This window comes from Indicator indicator, chromosome 12, assembly GCF_027791375.1.
Source record: "Indicator indicator isolate 239-I01 chromosome 12, UM_Iind_1.1, whole genome shotgun sequence".
In the NCBI taxonomy this organism is placed as follows: Eukaryota; Metazoa; Chordata; class Aves; order Piciformes; family Indicatoridae; genus Indicator; species Indicator indicator.
In genome coordinates this window covers 3,892,538-3,916,640 of record NC_072021.1, presented here as the reverse complement: position 1 = coordinate 3,916,640, position 24,103 = coordinate 3,892,538, and the positions used below count along the sequence as shown (strand labels likewise).

General features: G+C 48.1%; 1 protein-coding gene across 1 annotated transcript in view; it reads left to right on the top strand.

Moving 5' to 3' along the window:
- Window positions 1-24,103, top strand: part of CPQ (carboxypeptidase Q) — an 85,402-nt gene that overhangs the window by 17,132 nt on the left and 44,167 nt on the right. Inside the window, exon 3 of the mRNA XM_054385595.1 lies at window positions 1,132-1,339. Coding sequence (XP_054241570.1) covers window positions 1,132-1,339 — 208 coding nt within the window. The remainder of the gene's footprint in view (window positions 1-1,131; window positions 1,340-24,103) is intronic.

Genomic DNA, 24,103 nt, shown 5'->3' with positions numbered 1-24,103 from the left:
AGCTGCTGGAGAATCATCCTCGAGTCTGTTAGATGCAGAGAGTTCCTTTTCCAGTTGTAGAGCAGCTGAGCAAAGCTCCATTTCCTACAGGTGCTTGAAAAGGATGCTGCAAGCTTTTGTGCTTTCCTAGCAGTTGGATAGTCCCAGGGTGGAGTTCATTGGACTTGCTTCATTTGATCATTTTCCCATTCACAGTTGTTTTCTGCTGCTTGCTTGACAAGCCATGGCTCATCTGCACTTAGCTTTTAAATACTTCTGTGGTTGTAGGATTCCCTTGGTGTGTGTGGCACTGAATGTTACAGTGAGACCTGAACACGTCTGTGAGAGCTGCCCTCTGTGCCCTGGCACAGAGCTAATGACCTCAAAGCTGCTTTGCTTCTTTGGTAAGGCCTGATTTTAATGAGTGCCAAGAGCTGATGAGGTGCAGGTTTCTGAATGGTAAATGGAGTCCATGTGGTTACAGAGTAATCACAGAATCATGCAAACACAGAATGGCTCAGGTTAGAAGGGACCTCAGAGATCATCTACTGCAACCTCCCTGCCATGGGCAGGGACACCTTTCAACTAGAGTCAGCTGCTCAAGGTCTCATCCAGCCTGGCCTCTCCTCAGGGAGGAGGCATCCACAGCCCCCCTGGGCAGCCTGTTCCAGAGTCTCACCACCCTCACACTGAAGAACTTCTTCCTCAGCTCCAGTCTAACCCTGCTCTGCCTCAGCTTCAAACCATTCCCCCTTGTCCTGTCTCTAGACACCCTCAGGAAAAGTCCCTCTGCAGCCTTCCTGGAGGATCCCTTCAGGTACTGCAAGGCAGCTCTGAGGTCCCCTCAGAGTCTTCTCTGAGCTGAACACCCCCAGCCTGTCCTCATAGCAGAGCTGCTCCAACCCTTGGATCATCTTTTTAGCCCTCTGGACCTGCTCCATCATGTCCAATGTCTCTCCTGTATAGGGGCCCTCTTAGGTGGACACAGCACTGCAGGTGAGGTCTCAGCAGAACATTATATATATAAATATATATATATATATATATCTTATTTGAGAGTGTACTGGGGACAGTATTAAAAGTATTTTTTCCAATTCTCTAATGGTAACAAGTTCAGGAGTTCAGTGGTTGGCAGTGTTTGTGTTTCCTCAGCCCACACACAGGGTGGCAGAGTTACCAGCCTGCTGTGCCCCAGATTCCCACTGCTTGCATCTCCGTGGAAGATGCTGAAATGATGTCACGAATGTCTCTGAGGGGCTCCAAGATCATTGTGCACCTGAAGATGGGGGCAAAGACCTATCCAGACTCTCCTTCCTTTAACACTGTGGCAGAGATAGTTGGAAGCAAGTACCCAGAGCAGGTGAGTGAGAAGCTGAAAATGAATAAATGTGTTTTGTTCTTTAAAAGCAGGAAAAAGATGACCCCAAGGAACAGCCCTTCCTGGGAAGTCCCTCAGAGTAGTAACTCTTACCCACCCACTCTTCTACATTTCAGACGTCCCTGCTCTTGGATCTTTTTCAGGTAGCAGATTTGAACCCACGAGGATGAGTTCTACCTTAGCAGGATGTATTTTAGAGAACTGAAAGAATGTCTGTGTTCTAAGAACAGAAACTCGACCAAGCTGCACACATCTGAACCTCCTCCTTTTTGTTTCCCCATCTTAAAGCTCATTTTAAATAGCCCCACAGGCATAGACTAACAAAACCAGACTGTATATAAGCAGAGGTGCTTAGATATCTTAGCACTCAAAGAAAGGCACTTGTTGGTTTAAATAGAATCATAGAATCCTAAAGTGGTCTGGGTTGAAAGGGACCACCCAAGGTCATCCAGTTCAACCCCACTGCAGTCAGCAGGGACATCTTCCACTGGATCAGGGTGCCCAGAGCCCTATTGAGCCCGAGCTTGAATATCTCCAGGGTTGGAGCCTCAACTACCTCCCTGGGCAATCTGCAGTGTTCCAGCACCCTCACGGTGCAGAACCTGTTCCTGACATCAAATCTAACTCTGCTCTTCTCTCATTTCAAACCATTGTCCCTCATCCTGTCCCTGCAGGCCTTTGCAAACAGTCCCTCTGCAGCCTTCTGGTACTGACAGGGGGATCCTCAGTGCTTGCATGAACATGTGGGTTTGGAACCTTGATCAGTGGGCAGGGAGAAAATAACAACCCTCATGGTTGGTTTACATCATAGAATCACAGAATGGTCTGGGTTGGAAGGGACCTCAAGGATCATCCAGTTCCAACCCCCCTGCCATGGCCAGGGACACCTCACACTACAGCAGGTTGCTCACAGCCACATCCAGCCTGGCTGCAAAAACCTCCAGGGATGAGGCTTCCACCACCTCCCTGGGCAACCTGTGCCAGTGTCTCACCACCCTCATGGGGAAGAATTTCTTCCTAGCATCCAATCTGAATCTACCTATTCCTAGTTTTGCTCCATTCCCCCCAGTCCTATCACTACCTGACACCTTAAAACATCCCTCCCCAGCCTTTTTGTAGCCCACTTCAGATACTGGAAGGCCACAGGAAAGTCTCCTCAGAGCCTTCTCTTCTCCAGACTGAACAACCCCAACTCTCTCAGTCTGTCCTCATAGTAGAGCAGCTCCAGCCCTCTGCTCATCCTCCTGGCCCTTCTCTGGACACCTTCCATCCCCTCCAGATCTTTCCTGTACTAGGGGCTCCAGAACTGGACACAGAGCTCCAGGTGGGGTCTCACCTACAAGTCTAGCTTCATGAAACACATTTATCAAGCCAAAGACCATAATGCCCCAACTTTGGAGTCAGAGTGCAGTTAATTTGGTTTGACCATCTGAATCTCCAGCCATGCTTCCAATCAGCTCATAGAATTATGCTGATGGCATAACTCAGGCTATCTTTGCTGAATTAGCCTTGCTGTATTGCAAAATTTGACATCTAAGTTCAGGTTACGAAGTGTCCAAATGTAACTGCCAAAGATCATAGAATCAGAGAATGGCTCAGGTTGGAAGGGACCTCAGAGGTCATCTACTCCAGCCTCCCCACCGTGGACAGGGATGCCTCTCAACTGGCTGCTTGTCTGTGCTTCAGTTTTCTCTTTGCTGTCTGTTTCTTTAAGTAAAGAAATGGGCTGGAATCTCTTCCCTTCTTCCAGTGAGAAGCTCAGTTTTGGAACACTGAATAAAGAGTTCTTGACAAGCCCCCTGCTGATGTTAATGCAAGTGGTAGTGGACACACTTTGAAAATGTAACCAAGAAACAGAAAAATACAACAAGTGAATGTTTGGATTTTTGTAGTACTCAGCTCCTCTTGGAGCTTTCATGGGTGCTTGACCACACTCATTCCTCTGTGTTCCTCTGCTAAAAATGGGAACCATCTCACTCTTAGAGCAATAAAATGCATTGCAGACCCAAACTCTTACAATGCCCTTTTAGCCAAAGTGTTTCCAAATGCAGGGGAGGAGAAAGGTGCCATTTCCACCAGCCAACAGTTGTCAATTCAGAGTTGTGAAGTGAAACAAAAGGTAATTTGGATCTCTGAACTCTGGGGGAGAAATCAGCAGTGGGTGGAATTTCTGTTGCAAAGCTCTAAAGCAAACCAGTTTGAAATTAGGCTGAAGGCTGTGAAATGTAACTGGTCACAGGTACTGCAGCAAGTGACAGCATTTGAAAATGGAACTTAAATCACAGAGTCACAGAACGTTAGGGCTTGGAAGATCATCCAGTCCAACCCCCTGCCAGAGCAGGTCACACAGGAACACATCCAGACAGGGCTTGAAAGTCTCCAGAGAAGGAGACTCCACAACCTCTCTGGGCAGCCTGCTCCAGGCCTCTGCCACCCTCACAGGGAAAAATTCTTCTGTTCTGTTCCTGTGGCACCTCCTCTGCTCCAGCTTGCCCCCAGTGCCCCTTGTGCTGTCCTTGGACATCCCTGAGCAGAGCCTGGCTCCATCCTCCCCACACTGCCCTGCACATCTTTATCCCCAGCAATGAGGGCAGCCCTCAGGCTCCTCTGCTCCAAGCCCCAGCTCCCTCAGCCTGTCCTCACAGGGAGATGTTCCACTGCCTGCAGCAGCTTTGTGGCTCTGTGCTGGACTCTCTCAAGCAGTTCTCTGAGGTCCTTCTTGAAGTGAGGACCCAGAACTGGACACAATATTCCAGATGTGGCCTCAGCAGGGCAGAATAGAGGGAGAGGAGAACCTCTCTTGACCTACTAACCTTTAGGGTTGCTGAAGGATCCTGAAGCAGTCTGGTGAGAAGTGATACAGTTCAGGGTGTAACTGCACAGTAGGCATGTCTGTGCTTATCTGTATATTGACCAGAATTTACTTATAAATAATTCATTCATTCCTCCCCTGAGACTTCAGTGTATTTATTAAAAATAATCACCCAGAAAACTTTCTGTCTGAAAATTTTATCTCTTCCAAGCAATGCTGAATATTAATATTAAAATCCTTTGAAGAAAAAAGAACAATTTCTGGGGGTTGATTTTGGTTTTTTTTTCTTTCAGTTTGTTTTTATTGTCGCTGGGGTTTTTTGGGTTTTTTATTTGGTTGGGTTTTGGTTTGGTTTTGTTCAGTTGGGTTAGGTTTGGTTTGGTTTGGTTTGGTTTTAACCTGGGTCTTTTTTTTTTTTTGGTGCTTTTTCTTTTGGTCTTGCTTTATTTCACCAGTCTTGCCATATGTCCAGTTCACTTTTAAAGTAGTTTATTTCAAGTGATGTCACATATAGCAGTGGTGAAAGAAGAAAAGGAAAGCTAGAAAAATGTTAAGGAAATTTACAGATTCATAGAATGGCTCAGGTTGGAGAGGACCTCAGAGGTCATCTACTCCAACTCCCTCTGCCATGGGCAGGGACACCTCTCAGCTAGACTCAGCTGCTCAAGGCCTCATCCAGCCTGACCTTGAACACCCCCAAGGAGGAGGCAGCCACAGCCTCCCTGGGCAGCCTGTTCCAGAGTCTCATCATCCTCATACTGAAGATCTTCCTCAGCTCCAGTCTCACCCTGCTCTGCCTCAGCTTCAAACCATTCCCCCTTGTCCTGTCTCTAGACACCCTCAGGAAAAGTCCCTCTGCAGCCTTCCTGCAGGATCCCTTCAGGTACTGGAAGGCAGCTCTGAGGTCCCCTTGGAGTCTTCTCTTCTCCAGGCTGAACACCCCCAGCTCCCTCAGCCTGTCCTCACAGCAGAGCTGCTCCAGCCCTTGGATCATCTTTGTGGCCTCCTCTGGACTCACTCCAGCAGCTCTGTGTCCTTCTTCTGCTGGGGACAGCAGAACTGGATGCATTGTTGGAGGTGAGGTCTCAGCAGAACAGACTCAAGGGGCAGAATTCCCTCTCTTGCCCTTCTGGCCACACTCCTCTTGATGCAGCAGGAAAAAAAAAGGGAGTTAAAATACTTCTGAGATATTTTCCTACAGGCCTTCTATATTTTAGACTCAGTGTTCTAAAAGCCTTTTCAATACATGCTTTGTTTTTCAAAATTGCTCCTCAGAACCGTCTGACTTGCAAGCCTTTGTTTGGGCACCTGTGCTTAGCTTCAAAACATTGATCTGCCAAACTTACAGCAGTCAAAGAGTTGTCATTACTGCTCTTTGAGGCATCCAGCTGCTGGGGATGCATTCTTTTCCAGAAGCAATGATGTGTTCAGGAGGTGTCGGGATGTGGCACTTTGTCTTAGTGGTGTTGGCTTGATGGTTGGACTCAGTGTTCTCAGAGGTCTTTTCTATGATTCTGTGATTTTTTTCCCCACTGTAATCTTTCAAATATCCATTGGTTGCTCTTTGTGTTGATTAACTATACCTAAGTTAATAGTTGGACTCAATGACCTTTAAGATGTCTTCCAAACACAATGATTCTATGATTCTGTGATGCTGTTTATTTTATTGGCCTCAGTGGAGCCAAGACCTACCCCCAAGCAACAGAATTTGATCTGCTGCCTGGGTCCTCAATACAAATTTGCAGCATTGTGTTAATCTCTGGGGCCTCCAGCACAGGAGAGACATGGACCTATTGGAGCAGGACCAGAGGAGGCCACAGTAATGATAGGAGGGCTGGAAGTCCTCTGCTGTGAGGCCAGGCTTTGAGAGAGTTTGGGTTGTTCAACCTGGAGAAGAGAAGGCTCCAGAAAGACCTTCTGGTAGCCTTTCAGTGCTTAAAGGAGCTGATCAGAAGGCTGGGGACAGACTTTTGAGCAGGGCGTGTTGTGACAAGACAAGGGGTGATGGTTTGAACTGAAAGAGGGAGAAGGAAGCAGTTTTTGTCCCTGGAGGTGGTGAGACCCTGGTCCAAGTTGTCTAGAGAGATGGTAGATGCCCCATCCCTGGCAACATTCCAGGTCAGGTTGTCTGGGGCTCTGGGCAGCCTGCTGTAGTTGTCCCTGCTGAGTGCAGGGGGGGTTGGACTGGGTGACCTTGAAGGATCCCTTCCAACCCCAACCCATTCTGTGATGCTGTGACGTGAGTGCAGATGTCCTGTTGCTTTAGGAGGCATCTCTGCACCCAGGGTGTGCAGGTACTTTTGCAAAACTGACCCACTGATATTTCAGTTTCCTGTTCTGCTTTGTGCTTCTGTTTGGCCAGCCAGTAGCAGTCAGCAAATGCTGTAGCCTTGATTGCTCCGAGTAAGAAAAATGCACTTTGAAACCTCCCCTAGGTTGGAAGTTTGCACTGCCAAGGTTTTGAGTCATGTAGAAAGTGTCTGAACAGAACAAGAGGTTTGTCATGGCTGTCAGTAAAGTTCAGTGCCTCACCAATGTCTCTCTTCTCCTTGCCTTTCCATTATCCCTTCTAAGTTAGGGCAGGACTGCTCTCCACAGACAGGCTGGTTGTATGAAGTTCACCAAGGCCAAGTACCAGCTCCTCCACCTGGGTCACAGCAGCCCCATGGCAAGCTACAGACTTGGGGATGTGTGGTAGGAAAGCTGAGGCTTGGAGAGGGACCTGGGGGTGTTGGTTGACAGTCGACTGACCATGAGCCAGCAGTGCCCAGGTGGCCAAGAAAGCCAAAGGCATCCTGGCTTGGGTCAGAAGCAGGGTGGGCAGCAGGGACAGGAGGTGACCATCCCCTGTGCTCAGCACTGGGGAGGCCACACCTGGAGTGTTGTGTTCAGCTCTGGGCCCCTCACTGCAGGAAGGACATTGAGGGGCTGGAGGGGATCCAGAGAAGGGCAGTGAGGCTGGAGAAGGGCCTGGAGCCCCTGGGCTATGAGGAGGGGCTGAGGGAGCTGGGGGTGTTCAGTGTGGAGAAGAGGAGGCTGAGGAGAGACCTCATTGCTCTCTCCAACTCCCTGAAGGGAGGTTGGAGTGAGGAGGGGACAGCCTCTGCTCCTTGGTGACAAGAGACAGGAGCAGAGGAAATGGTTCCAAGCTGGCTGAGAGCCATTGGAATAGTTTGCCCAGGGCAGTGCTGGAGTCACCATCCCTGGGGGTGTTTAAGCAGGCTGTGGGCCTGGGATGTGGTTTAGGATTGACCCTAAACAAGGTGGAAGGTTGGACTGGGTGATCTTTTTGGTCTCTTCCAACCAGATGCTTTCTGTGATTCTGACCCTTGCTGATATCAGGGTGGGCATGACCATGACCACCTGAGCAGAGGTCCACCATCCTCACTGGCAGTCCCACATTTAGTGCTTACTGAGGCCTGAATACCTTTGGATTGTCCAAAGGTGAGCCTGTCCCTGTAAGATGATGATTATTAGGGAACATTTCTTCACTGGAAGGATTCTCAGCCATTGGAATGGTCTGCCCAGGGCAGTGCTGGAGTCACCATCCCTGGGGATGTTCAAGCAGTGTGTAGACCTGGCACTCAGGGACATGGATTAGTGGAAGGTGGAAGGTTGGACTGGATGATCTTGAAGCCATCTTCCAAGCAGATATATCCTGTGATTCAGGATCAAGCTTTTCTCCATATAAACAGGTTGGAAGCAGTAGGACCAAACGTGTTAGGACTTGATGCCATGGCAGCCTGTCAGAGCCGATCCCATTCTCACGGTGCTTAGGAGGGTGGAAAACCTGTGGTTTGTGGGACTTGAGATATTTCATCCTGTCTGACTGCTGACAGCTGAACCAGAGAGTCTGTGAAATAAGAGAGGTGGAGCAGCAGAAGCTGCTGGGGTCCAGCCTACTGCAGGCTAGTGACGCTTGCAGTCCGTTCTCGACTTTTATCTTGCAGGAGTTTTTGAAGCACCAGGTTGAAGCTGAGCCCCTGTTGTTAGCATCCTTCTGTGCTGTATTGGAGAGATGCTTCACTTACAGCCTGTGAAGCTGCCACTGGAGAGGGACTGAGGCATTCAGAATGTAACTAATGTGGTTTTCATTTGCAGTTCAGGCAGAGCTGGCAGTGAAACATGTTTGTCTTCTCGTTTCAATACAGATGTAACATGATTGGGCTGAAAGTGTAGAAGCAACTGTTCCCTTCTCCAGGGCAATGCTATAAATAGCAGCTGGTTCTTGTTAGTCTGGCTTCAATGTACCTAACCTGCCAAACACGGAACCACAAAATACTTGATGAACTCAAAGTGATGCTGCCTCCAGTTCTGGTGTCACCAGTGTCAGAAGGACACAGAACTGTTGGAGAGAGTCCAGAGGAGGCCATAAGGATGATCCAAGGGCTGGGGCACCTCTGCTGTGAGGATAGGCTGAGGGAGCTGGGGGTGTTCAGCCTGGAAAAGAGAAGACTCCAGGGGGACCTTAGAGCTGCCTTCCAATAGCTGAAGGGATCCTCCAGGAAGGCTGCAGAGGGACTTTTCCTGAGGGTGTCTAGAGACAGGACAAGGGGGAATGGTTTGGAGCTGAGGGAGAGCAGGGTGAGACTGGAGCTGAGGAAGAAGTTCTTCATTGTGAGGGTGGTGACACTCTGGAACAGGCTGCCCAGGTGGCTGCCTCTTCCCTGAGGATGTTCAAGGCCAGGCTGGATGAGGCCTTGAGCAGCTGAGTCTAGCTGAGAGGTGTCCCTGGGCATGGTGGGGAGGTCGGAGCAGATGATCTCTGTGGTCTCTTCCAAGCTAAGCCATTCTATGATTCTGTGATGCAAAAGTATGAATTAGATAAAACTCTTGTGCAATCCCGACTTTCAGCATCTTCCTGTGCTGTGGCTTTCTTGGTGTGCAGTGCAGATTTATTCAGCTTACTGAGTGATGGAAACCCAGGTTCCTAAGGGCCCTAGAAAGTACTTAAATGTAATGGTTGCTCATTATTCTGTGATATGGCATAAATACTGCAGAGCACAAACAGAAGAGCTCAAAAGTGGCTCTTTTGGAATGCTGAGGAGCTTTTCCAGGAATTGACTCTGTGCAGCACTTTTGCCTCCTGTTTTTAGGGACTGCCATGTCTCCCAAAATGTCTCATTTGAAAAGTGACTCTCTTTGGAACACAGAGGCATCCAAAAGGGTGACAAACTGTTAAAAAATGGTCTATAGCTCTGAGCACTTTAAAAGTAGCAGTCCTGGGAATGACCTGTGGAGCAGCAATGGTAATAGATTATGAAGTCCTTCACCAGGCTGTGGCTGATGTCACAGAACCTGTTCTGCAAAGGAAATTGCAGCTTATCTCCTCCTGTTCTTTTTACTTCCAAAATCCGCCCTCCTTTGGGATTTGTGCTATTGGGCAAAGCTCCAGGGAACAAGAGAACATGAAAATTGTCCAGGTTTCTGTGCCTGTTAGGCATTCATGCACATTAAGGGAAGAAGTAATTTCTAATCCAGAAAGAAACCCTGACACCCAAGGAAAACAATAAAACCAACCCAAAAGTTGCCTGCAGATGTGAAGTGCTCACAACAGTGTTGCTTGATGGCCTGGCATCACTTGTACATATGTGAACAAAATGTCTCTCCATTAGCACTGTGATGTGCCTCCCAGATAGCCCTGTGCTCAAACTAAATCGTGTAAACAACAGAGCCTGGACTATAAATGTTTTAAGAGCCTGATGCCATCAAGTTCTGGCTCCATGATCACGTTTTCTCCGTGTGGATATGGCTTTGCTGTTCATTGCAAAACGCTGAAGGCTTTTATGGTGGATGAGGAGCTAGCTGGGCTCCATCAGAAATGTGGCCAGCAGGTGGAGAGAGGTGATTCTGCCACTCTGCTCTGCTCTGCTCTGCTGAGACCTCACCTGCAGTGCTGTGTGGAGTTCTGAGGCCCCCAACACAGGGGAGACATAGACCTAATGGAGCAGGTCCAGAGGAGGCCACCAAGTCGATCAGAGGGCTGAAGCAACTCTGCTATGAAGACAGGCTGAAAGAATTGGGGCTGTTCAGCCTGGAGAGGAGAAGGCTCTGGGCAGACCTCAGAGCTGCATTTCAGTATCAGAAGGGGACCTACAGGAGGGCTGGGGAGGGACTGTTCAGAAGGGTCTGTGGGGACAGGATGAGAGGCAAGGGTTTGAAACTGGAGCAGGGCAGATTCAGGTTGGACATCAGGAGGAAGTTCTGCACTGTGAGAGTGGTGAAATACTGAACAGGCTGCCCAGGGAGGTGGTTGAGACCTCATCCTTAGAGACATTCAAGCTCAGACTGGATGTGGCCTTGAGCAGGCTGATGTAGTTGAGGTGTCCCTGCTGAGTGCAGGAGGGTTGGCCAAGATGCCCTTTGAGGGTCCCTCCCATCCCCATGCAAGTTGTGAGTCTTTAAGTGCACTTCTGGGAGCCTCTCTCCTGTGACTGTGAGCTCATGGCTATCACTACTAGAATTTGAGAAAATTTAGAAGAATTTAGGAGGTGCCCATGGAGGGTGAGTTTTCAGAATGAGCCCATCACTGCGTGAGGGGAAAGAGAAAGCAGCAACTGCAACAGGAAGCCTCTGATGTTCAAATCTAAACTTTGAGCCCTGTAACACTTGCTCTAGCCAGCACTTCATTTTGAAGCTGGCATGATGGCAACATGGGACTGAGTATCAGCAGCAGATCAGCTCACCCCATGAGAAGAAGTGGCGTTATTAGCAAATGCTGTATTTTCTTGGAACTTTCTGAGTCAATACTTGCTGAAGGAAGCACTTTCTGTCTGTTTCTTTTCTTGCTAACAGGACTTTGTAGTCCTACAGGATCCTACAGGAAGGCTGCAGAGAGACTTTTCCTAAGGGTGTTTGGAGACAGGACAAGGGGGAATGGTTTGAAGCTGAGGCAGAGCAGGGTTAGACTGGAGCTGATGAAGAAGTTCTTCATTCTGAAGGTGGGGAGACTCTGGAACAGGCTGCCCAGGGAGGCTGTGGCTGCCTCCTCCCTGGGGGTGTTAAAGGCCAGGCTGGATGAGACCTTGAGCAGCTGAGTCTAGTTGGACACCTCAATACAGGAGAGATGTGGAGGTGCTGGGGTGAGTCTAGAGGAGGGCAAGGAAGCTGAAGAAGGGTCTGGAGAATAAATCTGATGAAGAGCAACTGAAGGAGCTGGGGGTGGTTAGTTTGGAAAAGAGGAGGCTGAGGGGAGACCTCATCACTAGAGCTATCTGGAAGGACCTTGTGGAGAGGTTGGTGCTGGTCTCGTCTCATAGCTAATTAGTGATAGAACAAGAGGGAATGGCCTCAAGCTAAGACTGGGTAGGTTTAGATTGGACAGCAGGAAATTTTTTTTTCCCAGCAAGAGTGGTCAGGCACTGGAATGAGCTGCTCAGGGAGGTGGTGGAGTCCCCAAGCCTGGATGTGTTTAAAGGTGGTTTGGATGTGGTGCTTGGGGATGTGGTTTAGGGGTGACCCTTGTAGAGTAGGGTCAATGGTTGGACTTGGTGATCCTGAGGGGCTTTTCCAGCCTGAATGTTTCTGTGATTCTATAGTTGAGAGGTGTCCCTGCCTGTGGCAGGGGGGTTGGAGTAGATGATCTCTGATGTCCCTTCCAACCTGAGCCATTCTGTGATTTCCTTCTTTATACATGCAAAAAAGAACATTCCTCAGAGCCTACATTTGCTTTTCCCACCAGATTTTTCTTCTGTCATTTATCCCCCAGACTGGTTTACAAATTGGAACGAAAATAAACTAAATTGTGTTTTCTGCTCGTAGTTACAGAGTCCCTTGACATCTGATTTTTATCATAGCACTCAAATTTACAACCATCATTGTGAAATATGAGTCTCAAGAACAGTGTATCATGTCCTGGTAGAAATTACTCATAAAACCTCCCCCTGTGGCCCATTTCATCTCATCATGCATACATTATCACATAGAGGGTGGAGAATGGAATAATGTCCTGATGGAAGATGAAACAGCCTGGAAACGAAAGTGCTTTAGAAATGGCACCAGGTCAGTGCTTTTTCCTTGCCACAGAAGCAAATAAAATTAGGATTTTTGTTGTATTTTAAGTATTTCAAGACAGCAAGGAAAGATATTAATGCTGCCTCCGTACTTATATGTCACTTAAAATTCACAGTCACAGAATGCTAGGGGTTGGAAGAGATCTCAAATGATCATCCCAGTCCAACCCCCCTGCCAGAGCAGGCTCACCCAGGGCAGGTCACACAGGAACACATCCAGCTGGGTTCTGAATGTCTCCAGAGAAGGAGACTCCACAACCTCTCTGGGCAGCCTGCTCCAGGGCTCTGTCACTCTCACAGGGACAAAGTTTTCCCTTCTGTTCCTGTGGCACTTCCTCTGCTCCAGCTTGCCCCCAGTGCCCCTTGTGCTGTCCTTGGACATCCCTGAGCAGAGCCTGGCTCCATCCTCCCCACACTGCCCTGCACATCTTTATCCCCAGCAATGAGGGCAGCCCTCAGGCTCCTCTGCTCCAAGCTCCAAGTCCCAGCTCCCTCAGCCTGTCCTCACAGGGAGATGTTCCACTGCCTGCAGCAGCTTTATGACTCTCTGGTGGACTCTCTCAAGCAGTTCCCTGAGGTCCTTTTTGAAGTGAGGGGCCCATGTTCCAGCTGCTAGGCTTTATTTCAGTTACATGCTTGGTCTAATGATCATTCTGCATAATTTCTGCTTTTGGTGATGTCAACTGACAAAAGATATTTTTTTCCTCCTTTGGGTGTGCCAAGTTTAATGTGCTGCTTGTCAGAGAGAGGTATTTAATGCAGTAATGTTCCTTCACTGTAATGGAATTTGATGCTGTGAGGTGTGTGGATGATTTTCAGACACCCCCTTTTGTGGTGTGCTGCTCAGCAGGGCAGAGTATGTTCTACCATCCCATGGTGTGGCTGTCAGCCAGCTCCTTGCCAGGAGAGCCATCACTGAGCTCTAAAACGTGATGTCCTCCATCCTCTTCTTGAAATCAGGAAGAGAACCTGAGGTCACGTCATTCTCTGAAGGAAAGGAAAACCAAGATCTTGCACTGTTGACAAGTATGCTCCTCCCTGTCTTATCTTACAAGCAGATACTGCAGCTCGTGGTCTGTTCTCCTTTGTAGGATTTGGTTTCTTGGCACTGTGAACCTGAATTCTTGGATGTGTGTTCTCCACTTCTGCCTGACCCAGTCCACTGACCTCAGTTTCTATGCTGAAGTGCTCCAGGGAGCTGTGAGCTTAGCTGGAATTACTGTTCAGACGATTCTTTCTTTGTCTGTGTCTTTGCACGTTCTGCAAGTGTTCTGCAAGCCTTTCTGGAGGACTGCAGCTGTGCATATAAATAGGCCTATTAATGAGCCTCTTAATAGCAAGCCCAAGTTGATTGTTTTTGTTTTTTTAATTTGTTTTGTTTTGTATGTTTTTTTTCTTTTTCTTTTCTCATTCATTAGTTTCCAACCTTCAGAGAAGTTTGACAAAATAATTGGTTTGCATCCCTTACCCACTAAGGCTGCTGCATTTTCTTTTTCATTGATTGATTTGGTAGCTTAATTTAAAATTGCCTAGATAACTTTAAATTCATGCATTCACAGAATGGGTTGGGTTGGCAGGGACCTTGAAGGTCATCCAGTTCTAACCCACCTGCCGTGGGCAGGGACACCTCCCACCAGCCCAGGCTGCTCAAGGCCTCATCCAGCCTGGCCTGGAACACCTCCAGGGAGGAGGCATCCACAGCCTCCCTGGGCAACCTGTTCCAGAGTCTCACCACCCTCACTGGGAAGAATTTCTTCTTAATCTCCAGTCCAAATCTGCCCTCCTGAAGTGGTGAGACACTGGCACAGGTTGCCCAGGGAGGTGGTGGAAGCCTCATGCCTGGAGGTGTTTGCAGCCAGGCTGGATGTGGCTGTGAGCAACCTGCTGTAGTGTGAGGTGTCCCTGGCCATGGCAGGGGGGTTGGAACTGGATGATCCCTGAGGTCCCTTCCAACCCTGACAATTCTATGATTCTGTGCTGGTCTCTGGAGGTCCTTTCCAGCTCCTGACATTCTGTGATTCTGTGCTAGTATTTTAGAGTCTTGCCCACCTGTGCTTTATGGAGTAGAACTGCTCCCTTCCCTGAGACCTCATTCCAGAGGATTTCATGTGAGAGCAGGTAGGTTTTGAGTATCTCCAGAGAGGGAGACTCCACAACCCCCTGGGCAGCTTGTCCTAGTGTCTCTTCTAGGCTTTCTTGTAGGCCCCTTCCAGGTACTGGAAGGCTGCTCTAAGGTTTCCCTGGAGCCTGAACAGCCCCAAGTCTCTCAGCCAGTCCCCAGAGGGGAGGTTCTCCAGACCTCTGATCATCCTGGTGGCCTGGGCCTGCTCCAGCAGCCCTTATGCTGGGGGTACCAGATGCTGACATCCTGCATGGGTCACCAAACACTGAGTTCCAGGAAAGATGCAGCTAAGTGGAAAGAAACACAAATAACCTAACTTGGCTAGGTGGGCTAAATTTCAACAAAATTGGTAAAGATGATATTCTAGATTATATGAAGATTTATATCCTTTTCTCTCTGCACTTTGTTATGCACAGAATTTTCTGCTGGAGATCAAGCCCAGCCCTGCCTGCCCCTGCTAAACACCCAACAATGCCTGAGATTATTCATTGCACAAAGTCAACTTTGGCAAAAGTCAAATTCCTTCCATTTTCGTTTATCTGCAACAGTTTTTTTTTTTTTTTTTTCCTGTGAATTAAGAAGGACTTGGGAAATGTTCACAGCTTCAGTGTGACTTTCTGAGTCTGGTGGTTTCTGCACCAGGGTGAGGGAATGAAGAATTGATTGCGAACGTTGCCAGGATCACAGAGATAAAGTGCTAAATACTCTGGAGGAGAGAAAAACAATTCAGAATAATCTGGGCAGATTCTTGGGTGTCATCAATACTCATCAGGATGAAATGTGAGCTGCTTTTCTGCAGCAGGCAGAAACTCAACCTACAGCATGCCCCTGGCAGGAGGGTGGGCTCAGACAGGGTCCATATTTACTAAGCACAGCTGCAAGGTGGGAATTGGAGCATAAAAGTGAAGGGATGACTTTCAGCTATTCCTTGGAAGGGCTGTCCTGCCCTCTCAGCAAGTGTGCTGCAGACAAATTCACAGGTTGGGGCATTGAAGAACACCCAAAGAATCTGTGATGTTCAGCCAGACCTGGACAGGCTGGGGAGACGAATGAAATCCAATAAAGGTAGAGGCTGGCATCTGGGAAGGAACAACCCCAGGGATCAACATAGGTTGGGGACTGACCTGATGGAGACCAGAGAAGGGGAAAAGGACCTGGGGGTCCTGGTGGAAAACAGGATGCCCATGAGCCAGCAATCTGCTCTTGTGCCCAAGAAGGCCAAGGGCATCCTGGGGTGGATTAGAAGGGCTGTGGTCAGTAGGTCAAGAGAGGTTCTCCTCCCTCTCTACTCTGCTCTGGTGAGACCACATCTGGAATATTGTGTCCACTTCTGGGCCCCTCAGGTAAAGAAGGACCTCAGAGAGCTGCTTGAAAGAGTCCAGCACAGAGCCACAAAGCTGCTGCAGGCAGTGGAACATCTCCCTGTGAGGCCAGGCTGAGGGAGCTGGGGCTTGGAGCTTGGAGCAGAGGAGCCTGAGGGCTGCCCTCATTGCTGGGGATAAAGATGTGCAGGGCAGTGTGGGGAGGATGGAGCCAGGCTCTGCTCAGGGATGTCCAAGGACAGCACAAGGGGCACTGGGGGCAAGCTGGAGCAGAGGAGGTGCCACAGGAACAGAAGGGAAAACTTTGTCCCTGTGAGGGTGGCAGAGCCCTGGAGCAGGCTGCCCAGAGAGGTTGTGGAGTCTCCTTCTTTGGAGACATTCAGAACCCAGCTGGATGTGTTCCTGTGTAACCTGCCCTGGGTGACCCTGCTCTGCAGGGGGGTTGGACTGGATGATCTCTGGAGGTCCCTTCCAATCCCTAACATTGTGTGATTCTGTGTACAGAGGTGAGTGGAGGCATCTAGGCAATCTTTCCTGAGCAGAAAAAGCTTAGGCTCCTGGGAGAACATCTGAGCTTTGGGCATGCTGTCTTTGCTGCAGTTTGTTTCAAAGCCTCTGCACTAAGGCTTTGTTCTTCTAGTTATCTCTGTAGCATATTTAAAGCTCTTTCAATGACCTTTCACCAGAGGGTTCTGCAGTGTCCCAAAGCCCCAATGTTTGCTATTTAAGATCCAGCCAATAATTTGTAGATGGGGAAAATACATCATTTGTGTGTCTGTCAGCTTAAATCACTTGCTGCTAAATTCAGTGTTGTAAAAGGATAAAAGCATCCAAGTTTGTGGTGAAAGCAGAAATAAATATCTTTTTTTTTTTTTTTGTTTTGTTTTGTTTTCTTATAGGAAACTTTGCCCTAATTGGGAAAGACTCTTTCTGTTTTATAGGAAATCCAACAGATTCCACCCAAGCTTTTCCCTGCTTAACTGGGAATGCCTCTCATTAAGATGATCTTTGAAAGCCAGTAAGGAATTGAGGAAAGAGCTGCTAGCTTGCTGTAATTTTAGCTGTTTAAATCTAGTGGCATTGAAGCTCTTTAAATTGTTAGAAATATAGGTTAAGAGGTTTGAAAGACCCTTCTTTGTGATTGCATTTTCATTGGAATGGGGAGCTCTTAGAAACAGATTAAGCTTTCTTCTCTCAGGGTGGTGGAGAAAGGTATCAGCATATTTTCAGTACCTTATTTTGCTCCTTTGAATCCTTCAGAATCTTTTATTGAATCTGTGCAGCTGAGGACTGATTTATTTTTTTTATTATTTTATTTTATCTTATTTTATTTATTTTATTTTATTGTGTTTTATTTTATTTTTTACTTTTATTTTTTACATTTTACTTTATTTTAAAATTTTTATTTATCGATTTAATTTTTATTTTTTAAATTTTATTTTATTGATTTTATTTTTATTGGTTTTATTTTTATTTTTATTATTTTTATTTCATTGATTTTATTTGTTATTTTTGTTTTATTATTTAATTGTATTTTATGATTATTATTTTCTCTTCCTTCTCTAAAAGCACAAATTTTATTGTAATGTGCATCGTAACTGCTAACAGCTGTGTGAGATCCCACCTGGAATACTGCCTCCAGTTCTGGTGTCTCCAGCAGAAGAAGGACACAGAGCTGCTGGAGTGAGTCCAGAGGAGGCCACAAAGATGATCCAAGGGCTGGAGCAGCTCTGCTGTGAGGAGAGGCTGAGGGAGCTGGGGGTGTTCAGAATGGAGAGGAGAAGACTCCAGGGGGACCTTAGAGCTGCCTTGCAATAGCTGAAGGGATCCTCCAGGAAGGCTGCAGAGGGACTTTTCCTGAGGGTGTCTAGGGACAGGACAAGGGGGAATGGTTTGAAGCTGAGGGAGAGCAGGGTTAGACTGGAGCTGAGGAAGAAGTTCTTCAGTGTGAGGGCAGTGAGACTCTGGAACAGGCTGCCCAGGGAGGTTGTGGCTGCCTCCTCCCTGGGGGTGTTCAAGGCCAGGCTGGATGAGGCCTTGAGCAGCTGAGTCTAGCTGAGAGGTGTCCCTGGGCATGGTGGGGAGGTTGAAGTAGATGAGCTCTGAGGTCCCTTCCAATCTGAGCCATTCTGTGATTTTATGATTCTGTGGTTTAAAACAGGGTTGTTGAACCAAGCAGACCCAGAGACCAGGGAATTATCCACCCTGGTGAATAAATGCAATGGTGTGCTAGATGGATGCTGCGCTGGCCTGGGGTATGACAGTGGAGATAATGTGATGTCTCAGCACCTAACTGAAAGCATCCCTCTCTTGTGGTGTAAAGCAAATACACCTTTGTCCCCTTCTCTCTCAGTGAATGAGATGCAGTTAAACTCCATCAGCTGATAATCTACAGAAATGATTTATCAGAAACAATTAGCAGAATGCTGTGCAATTGCTCTACAGCTGACCTACAGAAACAGTAATTAAGAGACCTTAGTTTATCTACCACTCTAGACAGACCTGTGAAGAACTTCCATTTTTTTCCCAGAGCTCTCCTTATTTTCCATTCAGTGGCTGCAGGTTTTATCAAACCTCATTCTCTGCCAAAAAAAAAACAACAAACAAACCCAACAAAAACCCAAACTATTCTCTGGTACAGGTTTAACAAAGATGTATCTTCAGCAATTTGGTTCTGCAAGTGAAATTAGAAATCAATATTAATATACAAGATCAATATTTAAGGAGTGGTAAGTCTAGGGGGGCTACAAGAAGGCTGCACAGGGACTGTTCACAAAGGCCTGCAGGGACAGGATCAGGGGCAATGGCTTCAAACTAGAGAAGAGCAGATTGAGATTGGATGTTAGGAACAATTTCTACACCATGAAGGTGCGGGAACACTGCAACAGGTTTCCCAGGGAGGTGTTGGGGCCTCATGCCTGGAGACAGGGTTCTGTGCAACCTGATCTAGGGGAGGATGTCCCTACTGACTGCAGGTTACAGCACTGGGCAGGAGAGGCAAACCTCTCAAGGTTACCTTGAGCTCAGAGAGCAGCCACTTGAAATTTGTCATTGAAGGGAATGTGCCTCACAGGGCTGGCACTGCATGGATTACATCCAGGAGTCAACAAGCTTAGAAACAACCAGTGGCAAACCTCCACCTCCAACTGCCTTCAGTTTCACCCAGGACTTGTCCTTGTAGAGTCACCAATCCCCAGCCCAGACTATCAATGCTGGGAAAGGATTGTTACAAGCAGGAGCACAGGAGAATCCACCTCAACACCAGGAGAAACTTCTTTATGGTGAGGATGACAGAGCCCTGGAGCAGGCTGCCCAGAGAGGTTGTGAAGTCTCCTCTGGAGACATTCAAAACCTGCCTGGATGTGTTCCTGTATCACCTGCCCTGGGTGATCCTGCTCTGGCAGGGGGGTTGGACTGGATGACCTTTAGAGGTCCCTTCCAACCCCTAACATTCTGTGATTCTATGACATCCACAATGTCTATTGCGATCTTCTTTGAACCTCAGAAAAGGGGTCTGAAGGTAAAGGATAAAAAGAATAAACAGAAGAGAAATGAAGGAAAAATGGTAGCAGAGATAGTAAAAAGTTGACTCTAAACCATGAGCAAAGCAATGAAAGAATTTTGTAGTACTCATTCTTATGCATAACAAATGGCACAAGAATATTTAATTGTGATGGCTAAAACCACTCTGAGGGTGACCTCTCTCTCACAAATTTACAAACCCAAGGGACAGGTGAGTTCAAGATACCATCATGGAACCACCTGTTTCAACCTTGGACCTGGAGGTCCAATCTTCCCCACTGGGACACCCTCCCCAGAAGAGGAGCTGCACTGCAGTGCTAGCTTTGCATTGCTGGGGCTGTTCAGTTTCCAGCTCATTTCCCTTCACATCCTGTGGTTGTAAAGCAGCAGCCTTCTCCCAGACCTCACCCACACCATCTGGCTTGCTGCAGTCACTTTTTGAAGTGATGTGGAGCCTTTCCTCCTTCTCCCATTTGTTTGAAGTTAAGTGCAGGAGTTGTTCTGCTGTGTGCTGCAGTCAGGTTCTGGCACTGTGGCCTGCAGAGTAGGAAATGCTGGAAGCCTTTGTGGTGGTTGATAAAAGGAATCAGCTGCTGGGCAGGCTGCAGTGCTGGGAAGAGGCAGGAAGTGCTGAGCAGGTCCCCAGCCTGTGAGCTCTGTGGCTCTTTTGCTCAGCCATGAATGGGTGGTCAGTTTGTGGGCTGGCAGCACAGTTTGGAGTGAAGAGCTGTGTTGGCATCTCCATTCTGTTTCTTGCTGTCAACCTGATCTATTTGTGTGGTGCTTAAATTGAGCCTGCTCTGCCCTTCCCCTGCCTGCATGTGGTGAATGAAGCACAGAATCACAGAAGGTTAGGGGTTGGAAGGGACCTCTAAAGGTCATCCGGTCCAACCCCCCTGCCAGAGCAGCACCACCCAGGGCAGGTGACACAGGAACACATCCAGGCAGGTTTTGATTGTCTCCAGAGGAGACTTCACAACCTCTCTGGGCAGCCTGCTCCAGGGCTCTGTCACCCTCAGAGTAAAGAAGTTTCTCCTGGTGTTGAGGTGGATTCTCCTGTGCTCCTGCTTGTAACAATCCTGCTTGTAACAATTGATAGTCTGGGCTAGGGATTGGTGACTCTACAAGGACAAGTCCTGGGTGAAACTGAAGGCAGTTGGAGGTGGAGGTTTGCCACTGGTTGTTTCTAAGCTTGTTGACTCCTGGATGTAATCCATGCAGTGCCAGCCCTGTGAGGCACATTCCCTTCAATGACAAATTTCAAGTGGCTGCTCTCTGAGCTCAAGGTAACCTTGAGAGGTTTGCCTCTCCTGCCCAGTGCTGTAACCTCTTCTCTGATTTATGGGTTGAAAGGAAATTGGAGAAGCACTCTAGGGGTAGTTTCTTCTTCAGGTATTTATGTGTTAAAGCAACTCCTAAGAAAGGGAATGTGCCAGCTGCTGTTGTGAACCTCTCACTTCCAAGCAAAACCAGAGAGGGACCACTCACAGGCTTCTAGGAGCTTGTCTGACAATTTAACCTTCTAGAATTGGCAGGGTGAGTGTCCAGGCCAGAAGATGAGCCCCTTGTGTTGCAATGTTAATGGTTAAAGGAGGGACACCATTCACTGCTTCCTGACTTCCCTGCTAAAATGCTTCCTGTCCTTCCTGAAGCCATCTCCATGGGTGGGAATGAAACTCCTGTAGTTCAGTTCTCTCTTCCTGCTTTTCAGCAGCCTTAGATTTGTGGAGTGAGCTGGTAAGGCCACAAGGACTCAAGCACAGATAACATGAGGTTAAGAAAAGTCCATGTGTTCTTTCTTCCTTGGCACATGTTTCTATAGCAATGGGACCAAGACTGTATTGATCTTGTGCTTAGATGAGATCAGTTAATGAGTCAAGAAGAGCTACATGAAGGTGAACTTGAGACAGGAGAATCCTGATGGGACAAAAAGACCTTCTGAGCAATGTGCAAACCTGGGACTTCTGTCTCCTGCTGGACATTATACTGATGAGGCTTATTTAGTTGTATGCAAGGTGTTGATCCTCCTCTATTGCTCTTCAGTTGTGTGGGGCTGTGCTCTCTGAACTGCAGGGCATGCCCACAGCAGGTAGGACAGTAGCTGAACTCAGGGTAAGAAGCAGCAGAATGGCATCTGGCTGATGTTTCCTCATTCTGTGGAATGGCTGTGGAAGCCTTTCTTCTGCCATCTTCCTGCCAGTAGCGTTTAAAGATCACATTTCTGTTTGCCTGTGCAGAGAAGTGACCATGGTGGTGCAGAGCCCAGAGCAGCCATCCCTGGGAGGGCTCATAGGTGGGACCCAGCAGGTGAAAGGAACACAACTGTGTGCAAGTTCTCTTCTTGATGAAGTCATTACCTTAGTAAGTTTGCAGGTTACACCAAGCCTGATGGCTGTGTGGATCTGCTAGAGGGTAAGGAGCCTTTACAATGGGATCTGGCGAGGTGAGACCCATGGGCTGAGGCTGGTTGTATGAGGTTCACCAAGGCCAAGTGCCAGCTCCTCCACCTGGGTCACAGCAGCCCCATGGCAAGCTACAGACTTGGGGATGTGTGGTTGGAAAGCTGAGGCTTGGAGAGGGACCTGGGGGTGTTGGGTGAGAGTTGTCTGACCATGAGCCAGCAGTGCCCAGGTGGCCAAGAAAGCCAAAGGCATCCTGGCTTGGGTCAGAAGCAGGGTGGGCAGCAGGGACAGGAGGTGACCATCCCCTGTGCTCAGCACTGGGGAGGCCACACCTGGAGTGTTGTGTTCAGTTCTGGGCCCCTCACTGCAGGAAGGACATTGAGGGGCTGGAGGGGATCCAGAGAAGGGCAATGAGGCTGGAGAAGGGCCTGGAGCCCCTGGGCTGTGAGGAGGGGCTGAGGGAGCTGGGGGTGTTCAGTGTGGAGAAGAGGAGACTGAGGGAGACCTCATTGCTCTCTCCAGCTCCCTGCAGGGAGGTTGGAGTGAGGAGGGGGCAGCCTCTGCTCCTTGGTAGCAAGAGACAGGAGCAGAGGAAATGGTTCCAAGCTGGCTAACAGGAAATATTTTTTCACTGGAATGGTTCTCAACCGTTGGAATGGTCTGCCCAGGGCAGTGCTGGAGTCACTATCCCTGTTTAAGCAGCGTGGGGACCTGGCACTTGGGGTTTAGTGTTGACCTTTCAGTGCTGGGTGGAGAGTTGTACTGGATGATGTTGAAGGTCTCTTCCAACCAGATATATTCTGTGATTCTGGGATTCCTGGGGATTCTCTTGGATTCTGTAGTCCATGTGGCTGCCCAGCTCATTGTGATGCTAGCAAATTCTGGCTTAAGCTGAGTTTGCCAAAAGATGCAGCAGGCCAGATCCATGACTCATGATGAGTTGTTATGTTTTTTTTTTCCCTCTCTTTCTTTCTTCTGCAAGAAATTCAGCAGCTTTTCAAAGACACAGCAAATACCAAATGGCAGCAGCCTGTGTGCTCACTGCCCATGCCAGAGATCTGCTGACTGCAGTAGTTTTCTGCCTACTGCAGAATTGAGATCTGATGTTGGACCTTGATTTGAATGCTTTGCATGACTTCACTGTCCAGTTAAAAAAATGTCCTTTTCAAAACCTCTGCAGCTCACTTCTCTGCCAGTGAACAGGAGAGAGCTGCCAGGATATGTGAATATAGATGATGAAGTGGATTCTCCCAAGGGAAAAAAAAAAATCTGACTTCATATCCATTGATTAGAATTTCAACTTCCCCTTCTGCTGACATCCTGCTTGTCCCAACCAATCACAGAATCACAGACTGGTCTGGGTTGGAAGGGACCTCCAAAGGTCATTCAGTCCAACTCTCCTGGAGTCAGCAGGGACATCCTCCACTAGATCAGGTTGCTTAGAGCCTTGTTGAGCCTGACCTTGAATATCTCCAGGGATGGGGCCTCAGCTACTTTCTTTCTTCTCAGTGTCATGAAGAGGGCTTGAAGGAAGAGACTTTTCTCTTTTTATGTGGCTGGGAATGTGTTGGTATGCTAAGGAGGATCTTAAGTACCAAGGAGAACTTATTCTAGGTTGCTTTTTATTTTAAATCAATCAATAAATGTGGAATATGCTGAATCTCCTTTTTGATTGCTGAAAGTTGTGTCACACATCCTGGCTTGCATACTCGAGCAAGCTTTTGGGCTGGAAATGAATTCTCTGCTCAGTCCAAGGAGAGTTGGCAAACTTCAGGAGGAGGTTTTGCTGTGTAGGATGCTTTGTTTCTGGGTGTGACAGCACTGCCTGACATGCTTGGGGATGGAGTTAAGTTGTTTTTGGTGATCTAATCAGGAAGCCATCCAGTGAACGCTGTCAGAACTGGGCATGGCCCAGAGCACATCTTTCTAAAACAACAGCTCAAGAACAACTCAGTGTGCTTTGGAATTCTAATCTGGCTGAGTACCTCAGGAGAGATTTCTATTTCAATTATATCTAATAACCAGAATTGCATCTGAAAACTCTGTTTTGATTTGGATTTATACAGCTATTTATTCAAGAGGCAGTGTGGAGGAGAAGGTGCAGTGACTAAAGCAAATAGATTCACTTGCTCTTTGTTGAGGCATTTTATTTTTTTCTCCCATACCTGCACCATTGGTAACCTACCCAGTTCATGTTGTGCATTGTTTCCAGAGAATGGTTAGAGTTGGAAGGGACCTCCAAAGGTTATCTGATCCAACCCCCCTGCAGTCAGCAGAGGCATTCTCCACTAGATCAGGTTGCTCAAAGCTTTGTCCAGCCTGGCCTTGAAGATTGCCTGGGATGAGGCTTCAAGCACCTCCCTGGGCAGCCTGTTGCAGTGTTCCAGCAAACTCATGGTGCTGGATTCTGTTCTTCTGCTCTGCTCTGCTCTGGTGAGACCTCAGCTGGAGCACTGCGTCCAGCTCTGGAGCCCTCACTATAGGAAGGACATGGACCTGATGGAGCAGGGCCAGAGGAGAGTCACAAAAATAATCAGGAGTTTGGAGTACTTCT